The 13,538-nt window shown below is 37.4% G+C and overlaps 1 protein-coding gene across 1 annotated transcript in view; it reads right to left on the bottom strand.

The window, feature by feature from the left end:
• The window catches only part of ITPR2 (inositol 1,4,5-trisphosphate receptor type 2), a 509,346-nt gene that overhangs the window by 316,592 nt on the left and 179,216 nt on the right, over nt 1-13,538 (bottom strand). The window contains exons 11-15 of the mRNA XM_020965011.2: nt 10,125-10,276; nt 8,539-8,638; nt 7,651-7,811; nt 2,073-2,214; nt 156-317 (exon numbers count right to left, since the gene is read on the bottom strand). Coding sequence (XP_020820670.1) covers nt 156-317; nt 2,073-2,214; nt 7,651-7,811; nt 8,539-8,638; nt 10,125-10,276 — 717 coding nt within the window. The remainder of the gene's footprint in view (nt 1-155; nt 318-2,072; nt 2,215-7,650; nt 7,812-8,538; nt 8,639-10,124; nt 10,277-13,538) is intronic.

The raw sequence follows: 13,538 nt of genomic DNA, 5'->3' as shown, positions 1-13,538 counted from the left end.
CACTTCTAAGATATTTTGATCCGTTCAAAATATTTAAATTCAAATGTTAAATTCCTACTTTGGATTAATCTATATGTCATATAATAGTAGCAAAAGTCATTTTAGATTTCATTTAAAAAGTAAAAATTCATGAAGAAATTATCTAGAAGTCCAACCTGATTTTTCCGATAGTCCTGCTGAGAATGTCTAAGAACTCGATAGCAGAGCCTCAGCATGTACTTGTAGGGAGCATATCTCTGGTCCCCCAGATCTTCAAGTCTCAGCATTGATCCTTCTCCCCCTTTGTCCTTAAAGGGAGCTTTAAGAATCCCAAACACCTATCAGGAATAAAAATTAGCTGTTTAGAAAAAAACTGTTAAAACGTTTTTTTAGCCAGCTAGCTGTTACCACACTAAATTTCATCAGATGAACTTTCTTATGGCATAGGTTGAGTTCATTTCAATAAAGGACCTAAATATTGCTAAGCATTGCAATTCCACTGCTATTACAAAATTTTTGGGTGTCACATAACAAAAATTATTATTTTAATAGATGCCTTATATGTATTTTGTTCCAAGTGAACATGTAAGAAAATGGCCTTTTGCAAAATATGCACACAGAAAGTGTATGTGATCCTGTGATACTGTAATGCACAAAGATATATACAACTAAGAATATATTTTTCATCTTATAAGCTATTTAAAAACCATTATTTGTAAATTTTTTTCTACTCCAACTATGACATAATATAAAAGAAATCCTATATTTAATATGGCACATGCAAATACACACATTGTTTATGGGAGAGCTTATTTCTTTGTCATATACAAAGAGAGCATGGCTGAAAACAATTCCTATTTCATAGGTATGTACTGAGAATGACAATTTCCACACATTGTCACATGAAAATGGTCCTTTGACTTATGACTCTAAGTGCTCTTTGCAATATGAAAGGGTTCATGAGGAATAACAAAATTACTGGCTAGAGCTTTGAAAATATAAGGAGTTAGCAATAATAATTCAATACAGTGACGTGCTTTTAGCAATACCGACTCAGCCAGATTCTCAGCAGGTAAAGAACTTGGGGACTCTGAAAGATTCATCTCCGCTCTTTCAGCACAATGCACTGACATGAGCAATACATGCTCCACCAATGAGAAAGGACTTTGGAAGGAGAATTTTATATTGTAGCTTAAGAGATAGCAGAATAAACACATGCATAATACATAAGCACTATACATTAAAGGCTATTGAATTTATAACACTTATGCTGTTGAAATACGGTGTCTTAAATATGTTAACGGGCAATTTAGGTGGCACAGTGTAAAAGAATGCTAGGCCTGGAGTCAGGAAGACCTGAATTCATACCCGGCCTCAGACACTTACTAGTTGTGGACAAGTCATTTAACCCTGTTTGTCTCAGTTTCCTCATCTATAAAAATGAGCTGGAGAAGGAGATGGCAAACCACTTCACTGTCTTTGCCAAAAAAAACCACAAATGGAGTCACAAAGAGTCAGACACGACTGAAAAGACTGAACAATAGCAAATATGTTAAATGTTAAAAGGCCACATAAACCCTTACCATCAATTTTATTAAAATAATAAGAGTGCTAATGGCAAAAATTACTTTTCTCCGAGCTGATTTTGCAATCAAACTTCCAATTTTTAATTGTATTCACTAAGGCAAACCTTACATCTATATGAGTCTACTAGAAAAGAGTTCTACTTGATAACAATATATAAATTTTCTTCCTTTTCCAAATCATACAAAATTGCATGAACTAGTAACTATCTTCTCTTTTATATGCCTTCCTTAGGTTCATATACATGGGCCATGACAAAGGAACATATTTCATTAGTGAACAGCTATTAGGTGAGAAAAGAATGAATAAAATATTAGTTTCATTGGGCATGCATTTTTATTTAGATTCACATATGAGTTGAGGGAACGAAGTAGAAGAGTTCAGAATATATCATGCACCTGGAAATTGTCTAGTAGCCTACCTAGAAATTGGGCCAGTCAGCACAACAGAGAAGATCTGACCATGACGCTTAGTCACACAGATAAAATATTGCATATAAAACAACTCACTTGTGCCAATATGTTCTGCTCCCGCATTAATTTTTGCCTTTCCCTGTTTGGCTTAGTGACTATCACATCCAGAACATCTTGTCCATTATTAGGTACATCAGCAACAAAGAAAATGAGGTCCTCCAATAACTTTGTCACAAATCTATAGAAAAACAATAGAGAAATGTTATCGTGTGGTAGGCTTAACTTTAGGAAATAATTTTACAAAGAAACACCTCATACCATAGAAACCAAATCAATGTAAACCAAAGGTAAGAGAGTATACAAAGATGAAAATTCTTGAGTCTGCGAAAGTGGAAATCTCATATGGGACAATTAGAAAGAAACAGTGACAATTTAGGATTCACAGTTACTCTTCCCTAGACAAAAATAGCAACAACACACAAACAAACACACAAAAATCCCTGCAAGCCTGTTACACTGGTTGAGTTGCCAAAGTAACTACCAACAGCATGATGCTTTGTGTGAAGTCTATCCGGTGAAGCACCACAATTTTGCTGAGGGGAGCACAGTTATTTTCCAGAAACTCTGAGATTCAATCCCAGTTCTGCACCTGACTCATGGCATTGCTTCTTCACACTCTCCATAGCTCAGGTTCTTCAACCTACAGAGTAGGGAAATGACAGCTGACTTCCACAGAGACACTTAACTGTAGACAACAGATCAATGCCTCTGAGCTGCTTGTATGTCTACAATAATGCATAGGGATGTGATGATTCAAAGGCTTTCTAGGAATGTTTGTGATGAACGTGTTCAATTTCAAGGTGCTTAAGTAAAAGCAGAAGGAAATGTGGCTTACTTAAAAGATAACTTCTCACGAAAAGGAAAAATTTCCATAGGACCGTAGCTCAAGAGCTGGAAGGGACCTCAGAGGCCATTTTGGCCAAAACCCTCATTTTGCAGATGAGGAACCTGCTGCCCAGAGAGGCTGAGATGTCTCACAGTCACCCAGGTGGTGAGTGTCCAAGGTGGGATGTGAACCTAGTTCCTCTGAGTTCTTTCCACTATACCTTCTTAAGGACTATGAATGTATACATTACAGGTCACAGATCATGGATCACAGGACCAGAGGCTTAGAGCTAGAAGGGAACTCAGAAGCCTATTATTTTATATGGATAAGAGAAACAGAGACCTAGGAAAGTTATGACTTACCCAGGGTCACACATGTGTCAAAAGTGGGATATAAACCCAGGTTCTCTGGCTCTAGAGCCAATATTCTTTCCACTGGACCCTACTGACTCCTAAAGGTATTGGGGCAGCTAGATGGCATAGTAGGGCACTGACTTGAGTCAGGAAGACCTGAGTTCAAATTTGACCTCTGACACTAGTTGTATGACCCTGGGCAAGTCACTTAACCCCAATTATCTCCAAAAAATTTTTTAAAAAATTTTAAAACGATGTTGCTACTGAGATTTCTTTACAGAGAAATGTTACGACAAGTGAGTGCCTGGACAACTAAACCCAAAGCCTCGAGACCCAGTAATCACATAGCCAAATACCTGCAACTGTGAACAACAGGAATGTTAAAAATGCCTTCAAAGAAATGGCATATGTCATCCTGCAAATAATGACACAGGCAGAATATAAGGTCATCGTTTCCAAACATGGTGGATAGGAATACTGGAAGTTCTCTATGGTTCCTAAGAAGGTCTTAAGTATCAGGAGATATTTTCATCTGCAGAATCACCTGTATATATACCCTCTAAAAAAAAATCAGACATGAATATAACATATGAGCGTGAGTAGCTAGCATGAGGAAGAAGAATTTCTATACAGAGAAATACAAGTTCACATTCATTTCTAAGAAAAGAACATGGGAAAAAAATTGAAGATCTTAGAGCCAAATGGATTTTTTTTAATTGCTGAACAAAAAAATTACAAAAAATAGATAATTAAAAAGAAGCAGGATTCAATAACTGACTCACAAGAAGTGACCCATGGGGCAGCTAGGTGATGCAATGGATCGAGCACCGGCCCTGAAGTCAGGAGGACCTGAGTTCAAATCCGGCCTCAGACCAAATACTTGACACTTACTAGCTGTGTGACCCTGGGCAGGTCACTTAATCCCAACTGCCTAAAAGTAAAAAAAAAAAAAGTGACCCATGACAAAAACGAATAACTGAAGAAGCAAATGACCTAGATCATTACAGAGTTTATAGCATAAGTTTCCCTAAAGAACATGCCACTGGCATTATCAATAGTGAATACAAACTCATTTAATCTACTCTATTTAGCAAGCTTCCATCCACACCATGCTTCCCATATCACTCAGCCATGTATCTTATCCAACTGTTATCTATCTTGCCTACATACCCTTCTTCCTTTCTGCTTCTTGCTCTAGGCACAACAATAAAATCAACACTACCACTGCATATGGAAAAAGCCCTGTGGATCACCAATTCTTGGACTATCCAAACCAAAACTCCTTTCCCTGGCAGACATTCCCCTATATGTGGAATCTCCCACTAGAATATAAGCGCCTTAAAATCAGAGACTTACTCACTTTTACATTTGAATCCCTAGAACTTAGCATAATGCACAAAACACTGTTGTTCAGTCATGTCTGACTCCTCATGACCCCATATGGGATTTTCTTGGCAAAGATACTGGAGTGGTTTACCATTTCCTTCTGCATTAAGGCAAACAGAGGTTAAGTGACTTGCCCAGGGTCACACTGTCAGTGTCTGAGGCCACATTTGAACTCAGATCTACCTGAATCCTGGCCCAGTGCTCTGTCTACTGAGCCACCTAGTTGCCTTGCACAAAACATGGTGTTTAACAATTTTTTTTTGTTTAGTCATGCATTTATCGGAAAATATTCTGTCAGGCTGTGGGTCACTACTAAAACAACAAAAAGATTTTATAAAAATCTATGTTAGTGGTTTTAGTTTACAAATTATAATTGAAATAATATATTTATGTTAAAAGAACTACTTCCATATGATTCATCATGAAATACCAGCCACATAGCTAGTAAGTGCAAAAGATGGTTTTTGAACCCAGATTCTTTAATTCTAGCACCAAAAGTCCTTCCCTTAAACCATGCCATCTCCTCCTGACTAAAAATACCCAGGAACTAAAACTACCATGGAACTGCACACAGATGAACACATTACAAACCTTTTCGGTCTTTCATTAAACTTCAGGCTTCCTTGAATTCTGCAGATAAAACATGTAAGGGGATCACAGGGTGAGAAACCTAGAACTGAAAGGAACCCCAGAGGTCCTTGACACTGATCTCATTTCTCAAAGAGGAAAAAGCAGACCCAAGGAACTTGAGTGATCTGTCCAAGGCCACCTGGTAGCAAATCTCAGAGGCTGGATTTGAACTCACGCCCTCTGAACCAAAGAAGATACTTTATCATAGTCAGGACAGTTAATGTGCCACAACAGAGGAACGGACACGGTTACCGAAAGATCCTGGTTCAAGGACTGACTCTGACTAGAACTAAGACCTAAGACCGAGAACAAATCACTCCACCAGTCAAGGCTCCAAAAATCAAAGTTGGTGATAAGCATTGCTGGAAAAAGTTCCCACACAAAGTCTGAATCAAAAAGGGGAAAGAGGAGGCCTAAGAGGGAAGATAAGTTGTTTGATCTGCAAAACTTAAAACGCTCTCACTTGTAAAACAGTAAACGGCACTTTCAAAGATTTATTTCAAAATTTTATTTTTCATGTAATATATGTATATTCATGTATTTTATAAAATAATGCATATATATGTTTGAATATATTTGATAATGATTTCTGAAGTTTTGTTTTCCATGCAACACATGTAAAAGATACATGTCTGCATGTATATGTTTATACACAGATGCACATATCCATATATGTGTACATATAAATGCATGCACATATACGCGTGTGCATGTGTGTGTGTGTGTGTGTGTGTGTGTACACACACTCAGCCACAGACAGCTAGGTGGTGAAGGAATGCTCCCTGATGTCAGGAAGATATATCTTCCTGCATTCAAATCTAGCTTCAGACATTTACTTGAGCAAGTCACTTCACCCCGTTTTCCACAGTTTCCTCATCTGTAAAATGGGCTGGAAAAGGAAAAGGCAAACCTCTTTAGTATCTTTGCCAAGAATATTGGGGTCACAAAGAGTTTGAAACAACTGAATAACAATGTGTGTATGTGAGTGTATACACACGCTGTGTTCAGTCATTTTTTCAGTTGTGTGCGACTCCTTGTGACCCCAGTGGGGTTTTCTTGGCAGAGATACTGGAGTGATTTGTTGTTTCCTTCTCCCACTCATCTTACAGATGAGGAAACTGAAGCAAACAGGGTTAAGTGACTTACCCAGGATCATACAACTAGTAAGTATCTAAGGCCACATTTGAACTCAAGTCTTCCTGACTCCAGGCCTGGCCTGTGCCACCTAGCTGCCCGCATATATACACATAAAGGATTTATTTCTAATTAAAGTGTCGTTTCACATGTAATACATATGTTTGTGCACATATAGGTACATGTGTGTCCATGTAGATATGTACATATGTATTGCTTGTTTTGGGGTACAGTTTAATTTTGCATGTAATCCCTGTATGTGTATACATATATGCACATGTGTATATGTGTATATATTATGTATACAATTTATTTTGAAATAAAGTTTTATTTTCCATGTAGTACATATTTGGTTCTTCACTTTTGGGACTTCATGTTAGAACATTGCAAAAGGGAAAAAGACAAAGAACTATAGTGATTTTTCTCACTCTCTCTAATTCTCAGTTCAAGGTACAATGATCCTGATCCTGTGACAGGAAAATAAGACTGAGAGATATATCCAACGGGCTTTTTGATTCAGTGCCGGGCACAGAGCTGAGATGTGTATATGGGCTAATTTGAAGAATCAAATTATGCAAAACCTTTTCTTTTTAGTGGTCCTCTGCAAGGTGGATCCCAGTTCTAAAAACAAGTCTTCCCATTTTCCTCATAATAAACTAAGCACTTAATCCAACAAACAAAAGGGAAACAAAAAAGGCAACTGTTTCTCAATTTAGCATAAAATATGAAAAGTATCCCATATGATGTTTCATTTTAATTTATTGACAGTGCTCAAAGAATCATGTGCTGTTTTTCCTTTTCACACAGAGACAGAGATGTGGTGACACTGAGCTTAATCTTAATTCTCTCTTAATCATTTCACTTATTTGAAGTTTGTGTAAGAGTTGATAATTGACTCTCAGTTACTTGGATGGCAAGTCAAGTCAAGATTTATTAATGGCCTACTATGCACCAGGCACTATGCTAAGTGCTGGGGATATAAAGAAAGGCAAAAAATATCCCCGCCCTCAAGGAGCCCCCCATCTAGTGGCAAGACAACATGCAAACAACTATATACAAACAAGAGATATACAGGAAAAATTGGCGATAATCTCAAAGAAAGGCACCAGCATTAAGGAAGACTAGGAGAGACGTCAGCTGAGACACGAAAGACACCACAGGAGGCAGGAAGCATTGATGAGAAAGGAGAGAGTTCCAGGGATGGGAGAAATGGGAGGATGCCAGTGAAAATGCCTGGAGTCCAGAGATGGAGTGTTGTGATGCAGTTTATAAAAGACTCACTGACCTTCTTTCATTCTGAGTTATTGCTCCATTCTCCATTTTTTTAACCGTGGATGCTAAGACTTTGTTTGCATCATTGGCAAAATCTAAATCCCGGACTTCGGACAGAGGGACTGACACAATGGCAAAAGCTTCCTTATCTTCCTTTGTTTGACAAGTTCCAATCTATAAATGTGGGTCATTGTTAAGGTCAGTTTCTTTTAGTTACTGCAGTTTTCTCTGAATTTTTCAACCATAAAAATCAGCAATGGATAATCACAGTACAAGTCACCCACATTAAACAGCCGGGCCACCCTCTTTCCATAGCCACTCTTCCTGCCCTCTGACCAGTGCAGTGTTTAGAACAGTGTCCCCTCTCTGCACACTACTGCTAATTTTCAGTAGGATTCCAGGAGATGTACTTCTAAGGTACTCAGCCGTCTGAACCTCGGTTTTCCTCATCAATAAAATGAGGCTGATAAGCTTCTACCTAACAATATTATAAGGACTAAATGAGATCGTGTATGTGAAAGTGATATAGAAAATGTCAAGTGCTATATAATTGTTACTTATAATCATTACTATTATTCTTCTCTCCCTTACAGAAAGAGAGCTAAAACTTCAAGAAGTTAAGTCAACATCAACTTTTTTCTTCTATTACACTGGGGAGGGTGGTAAATGCAGATCTTTTCAGGTGAGTGCTGGGAACTCTGGGTAGTCTGGGAACCTGTCTTTGGAATAGCAAGCTCAATCATTTCAACTCTTTTAAGAGAGGACAGGCTTTAATTTTGTATTTGAGTTTCAGTAATCATTAATAATGGTGAAGATGGACTATGAAGAAGAAACTGACCATCCCTTGATACAGTTTACCCATTGTGTGGTTCAAAATAGAAATAACATCAGTATTACTTACCTTCAGCATCACAGGTCTCTCTTCATCAGTGTCTATAGGGATACTGGTGCTGGTTACCCATGTATTAGTACATAAATGTCTCAGCCGAACATAGGAGTTCCTAAAATCAAAACAACATAAAACATAATGTTCAGTAAAACTTCTAAATCATTCACATACCTCAAATAACATAACTAAACAGCAATTAAAAGTAATTTACACTGTAGACATACAAAGTGTCCCAAAATTCTTGGTGCAGTTTAAAGCTGTAATGGTTTGGAACTGCACTAAGACTTCTGGGACACCCTGGCTCTTCTAATAAAATCTCAGTAGCTCATTTTAATTGGGACTCGGATGATCCGGTATCTTCAACAAAATTGTAATTGTAGGATAATTTTAAATAAAAGTAGTTTCTTTACCTTAAAATAAGGATAGAAATAAGAACTGAACCTGTGATTTCATTGGTATAGGGAACTCCCAGGTAAGGAAATTCTACCAATAGTACCTTCTCTGCCACTTGAAAACTTACAATTGCCCAGAACAAGGAGATTTAAAGTGATTTGTCCCGGATTACATTGCCAGTATATATCATAGGAGAGACTTGAACTCATTTTCCTAGCTTCAAGGCCGGCTGTCTATCCTCTATGACAATACCAAGCATAGTCATGTGCTCTCTTTATCTTACAATACATATAGTAAAATTAACTAAGTTAACATAGTGTTGTTGAATGGAGATTCTTAATTATGATAGCTCATATCAATATATTTCTAAGGTTAAAAAAAAAGCCCTTCTATTACAATAAGTCTGCCCTTAAGAGATCTGCTTTGACTAATAAATACAAATGATTTGTAGTCAGCATCCCAACTGGTTAGAGAAAAAGAGACTTCTAAAGTGAAAAAATTCTCTTTCCTTCCCCAAAAAATGAACACTAAAAAGGAAGTTTTTCCTCCAACAGAGAGGAAAACTCTTTGGCAATGAGGCTGGTGCTGGAGACGGGCTTTGAAGGACATGGGAAGGAGAACAGAGCAGGGAAAGACAAGGAACTCTGGGGCAGGGCCGCAGCCTACATCCTACAATCAGGCTAGTGAGATGAGTGGGAGGAGATTTCTTTTTTTCTTTTCTATAATTCTCCATCCTCTTCCAGGAAGGGAGGCTCTCGTTGTTAGCCTGAGAAGGTTCACATCTAGAATGAGATTGGAATCAGATGGAGTGGTAACAGGCAGGTAAGCTATAATCAACAGGTGCCTCTGCCCCACAAAACACCATTCTGTTGCTTCTCATTAGAAGTGTCCCCTTTTCCCCTTAATGGGAGAAGGATGACCCTGGAAGGGAAGGAGTGGGCCCAACAATATTAAGTAAGAGCATTATGAAGCATTAATTCTGAAGCATTCTTTCTATCTGTCAAATCTTAAGTACATTTCAATTCATTTTAAAAGTTAATTAATCTGTTTATAATGGCAAGATCAATATTTCATTTACTATTTGTTTACTTACAATTACTTCCTAATTTTAATTCAATAAAACTTATTTTGTTTCTTTACTCAATGGTGCACTGCTTTAAAGAAATCTCTTTATCCTTCCTCCCCCCTCCCCCCTTTTTTTTTACCTTGGCACTAGGCAATCAGCTCTCTGAAGAGTAGTAGCATCTAATTCAAAGAGCGATGCAATGTCATTTCCATGTGGTACAGAGACCAAAGTATACATAATCTTCTCCCCTGCTTGGCGTTTCTTCTTTGAAGTAGGAAGGTCACCATCTCTCTGTTGATAAGGCATAAGGGTTATTTGCTTTTATCAGGCTCCATTGTAAACTCTCCAATTAACTTGGAAGGCAGCAAGGAATCCACAGATTATTTCACATAAGAGTACAAAGGTGTCTGTTGCAAAATAATGCTCTCACATCATCCAAAAAAAAAAAGTGTTCCTGGGCCCTGACACACTAGCTTTGAGACAACTATTATCAACAGTAGTAAGTCAGAAACTCCTGAGAGGTGGTTTGATCCAGGTACGTTACTAAGGCAACAGCAGTCACAATAATATACTATAATTTGGGGTCACTTCCCTTCCATTAGATATAATTACAGGGTAATCTTGATCATTCTATAGCTTTTTAATATAACATGGTAAATATCTTAGGTTTTCAAAAAATGGAAGTGCAGGCAGAGATGGTTTTCAAGAGTTTGCTACTATTCCCCAGGACTGGCCATCATCATGACATTCACATTAAAAGGAGGGAGATCAGCAGCTCTACTTCCTTTGGTCCAGTAAAAAGCAAAAATTAGAGGTTTGGGGGGAAAATAAATCAAATGCTATTAAAGTTCCAAAATAGGACATGCTTAAATCCATTAGTTTCTTGGAACATAATTGTAGGAAGGAAGCTTGGGGGAAGAGGATGACATTAAAGAGGCAAATGCACGGGCAAAAAGAGAAAAATCCAACAGATATTTAAAATGAGATTACTCCACTTTACACAGCTGTTAAAAATTAGATTCAGGCTCATACAAAACTTATTCAATCATTTCCTATGTATCCTATGCCAGGCTAACTATTACTTGTTTCAACTACCAATAGTTGGACTTAAAAGGTCAAAATTTATAGAATTAAAAACAATATAAAATAGTAGAAATTCGAAAATACATCAAGTAACATGTCTCTATCAATAAAGGAGTTTGGAAAGTGTGTTTACAAGTGACAAACATAAGGAGTATCACTCACAATTGTGGAGATTGGTGATTATTTACATAGGGAGACCAATGAGGTTTGCCAATGGTAAGAATGCTGAACAAAACCTCATATTTTGTTCTTGACAGGGCAGTTTTTCATAATAAAGGCAAGAATTTGAAGCAAAAGATTTAAAGTGGGGGTGAATAGCTGCATTAGCTTTATCTGAAAACCTAAGATATATTTTATATATGTGTGTATGCACATGTATGTATGTATATGTATATGTGCTGTGTGTATGTTTATACACACTTAAGTATTTCAATGTAATTAGTTTCCTTAGTGTAATTCTATGTACTTTATTTTATGCACTTAATAACATGACACCAGAAAGGAATCCATAGCCTCTACCAATTTGCAAAGGGGATCCATGAGACAAAAAATATTAAGAACCCCTGATCTAAGTTTTTCTTGCTCTCAGGGTTGATTTGTATGGCAACTGGGAGTTTAATGGGGGCTGAGGTAACCTCCCCAACCCAACCCCATACTATTTTTGGTAGTTTTGTTGGGTATAATCATTTAAATTGTCTTTTCAAAGGATATATGCTGAAAATTGGAGATCTAAAACATGTTAACAGAAACTCTCTAACCCAACTTAGATGGTTGGTGGGTGCCGGAAACCATGAACAGTACCCATTTTAAAAAAGCAGTACCAAAAAAAAAATAATACAGGTTTCACACCAGCCTCAAGGCTTCTCCTGGATTTTGCTGACTGCTTAAATAGGTGCTCTAGAGCTATGTGAACTAAAACAGCTTAACCCTTCTTTGCAAGGGAGAGGCTTACCAGCAGCTACCTCCCAGTAAAGGGAGCAGAGAGGCAGATGGCTGAATAGTTAGAAACCAACAGAGAGCTGGTGAGAGTAGTTCAATGAACAGATCAGATGACAGGAGGAGGAACAGAGACAGAATGCCCAGCAGCAGAATACCTTGCAGTGAACATAATACTATCACAGAGTTGGACTTATAGCTATCAGTTGCCCCAACAATACATGTGCACTCACCACATAGAAGTTTCCCACCCATGCCTCATCTATTCCTTTTCCCTATTCATCTATGTTTCCTCTGAATGTACACTTGTCACTGGTGGTGCGGTAATGTGAGAATGTAACCCTGTAAGTCTGCAGTGGGGGGCAAATCTTTTCATGTTTCTTAATGTATTATACTGTTTGATTAAATATAGTGTTCTCTAAACAAATATGTCCTTTCCCAATAGCCTAGTTAAAGTAAATGCATTATTAGCTATGGTTTTAAGTGAAGCAAACAGAATCTCAAAACTAGAATAACAGTTTATTGGGTGAAAGGGAGCTACATTTAGAAAAAGAAAGAAGTAAATTGTGTTTTTATGGATATTTTCATCAAATACCATTTCCTACCTCATATTATAAAGCCCTGCAAAAATGTAGGAGAAAAGAAAGTATGGAGGCAATTACCCAGCTATTTAAATTTACAGAAGAATAATAGCTAACATTATATAGCACTTAAAAGTTTGCAAAGTACTTACGTGTGTGTGTGTGTGTAGATATGTATACACACATACATATATATATATATACATACATATATACATATATGAACTATTTTATCCTTACAACAACCCTGTAAGGTAGATGTTATTATTATCTTCATTTTACAGTTGAGGAAACTGAGGCAGACAGAGATTAAGTGACTTGCCCAAGGTCACACAGCTAACAAAGAGGCCAGATTTGTATTCAGGTCTTTCTGACTCCAGGCCCAGCACTCTATCCACTGTTCCACCTAGCTATATTTGACAATTAATTCAAGAGTCTTTGTAATCTTGAACAAAACAGTTCCAATAGAGTGGTAGTGATGCAAACCAGATTACAGTGGAGTAAGGAGTCAGTGGGTTATCAGGAAGTACAGGCTGGGAGTATAAGTCTATATTTACAAGGAATTAAAGAATCAAAAGCAGTGAGTTTAGACATTTTTTCAGGAAAAAGAGAAAGAATATAACACATAAGCTTGAGAAGGGAGCAGGGCAGCCAGGTGATACAATGGATAGAATACCAGGCCTGATGTCAGAAAGACCTGAGTACAAATCTGACCTCAGACACTTGCTAGGTGTGTGACTTTGGGCAAGTCACTTCATCTCTGCCGCATTTTCTTCATCTGTAAAATGGGGATAATAACAGCACTTACCTCTCAGGGCCATTGTGAGCATGAAATGAGACAATAATTGTAAAGCACTCAGCATAGTGCCTAAGACATAGTAAACAGTATCATATAAATGTTAGACATTATCATTATTATTATCATCATTATCATTATTGTCACTTGTCTGTGT

This window comes from Phascolarctos cinereus, unplaced genomic scaffold (genome assembly GCF_003287225.1).
Source record: "Phascolarctos cinereus isolate Bilbo 61053 unplaced genomic scaffold, phaCin_HiC Scaffold_1;HRSCAF=81, whole genome shotgun sequence".
Lineage (NCBI taxonomy): Eukaryota > Metazoa > Chordata > Mammalia > Diprotodontia > Phascolarctidae > Phascolarctos > Phascolarctos cinereus.
This window is presented reverse-complemented; position numbering and strand designations above follow the sequence as displayed.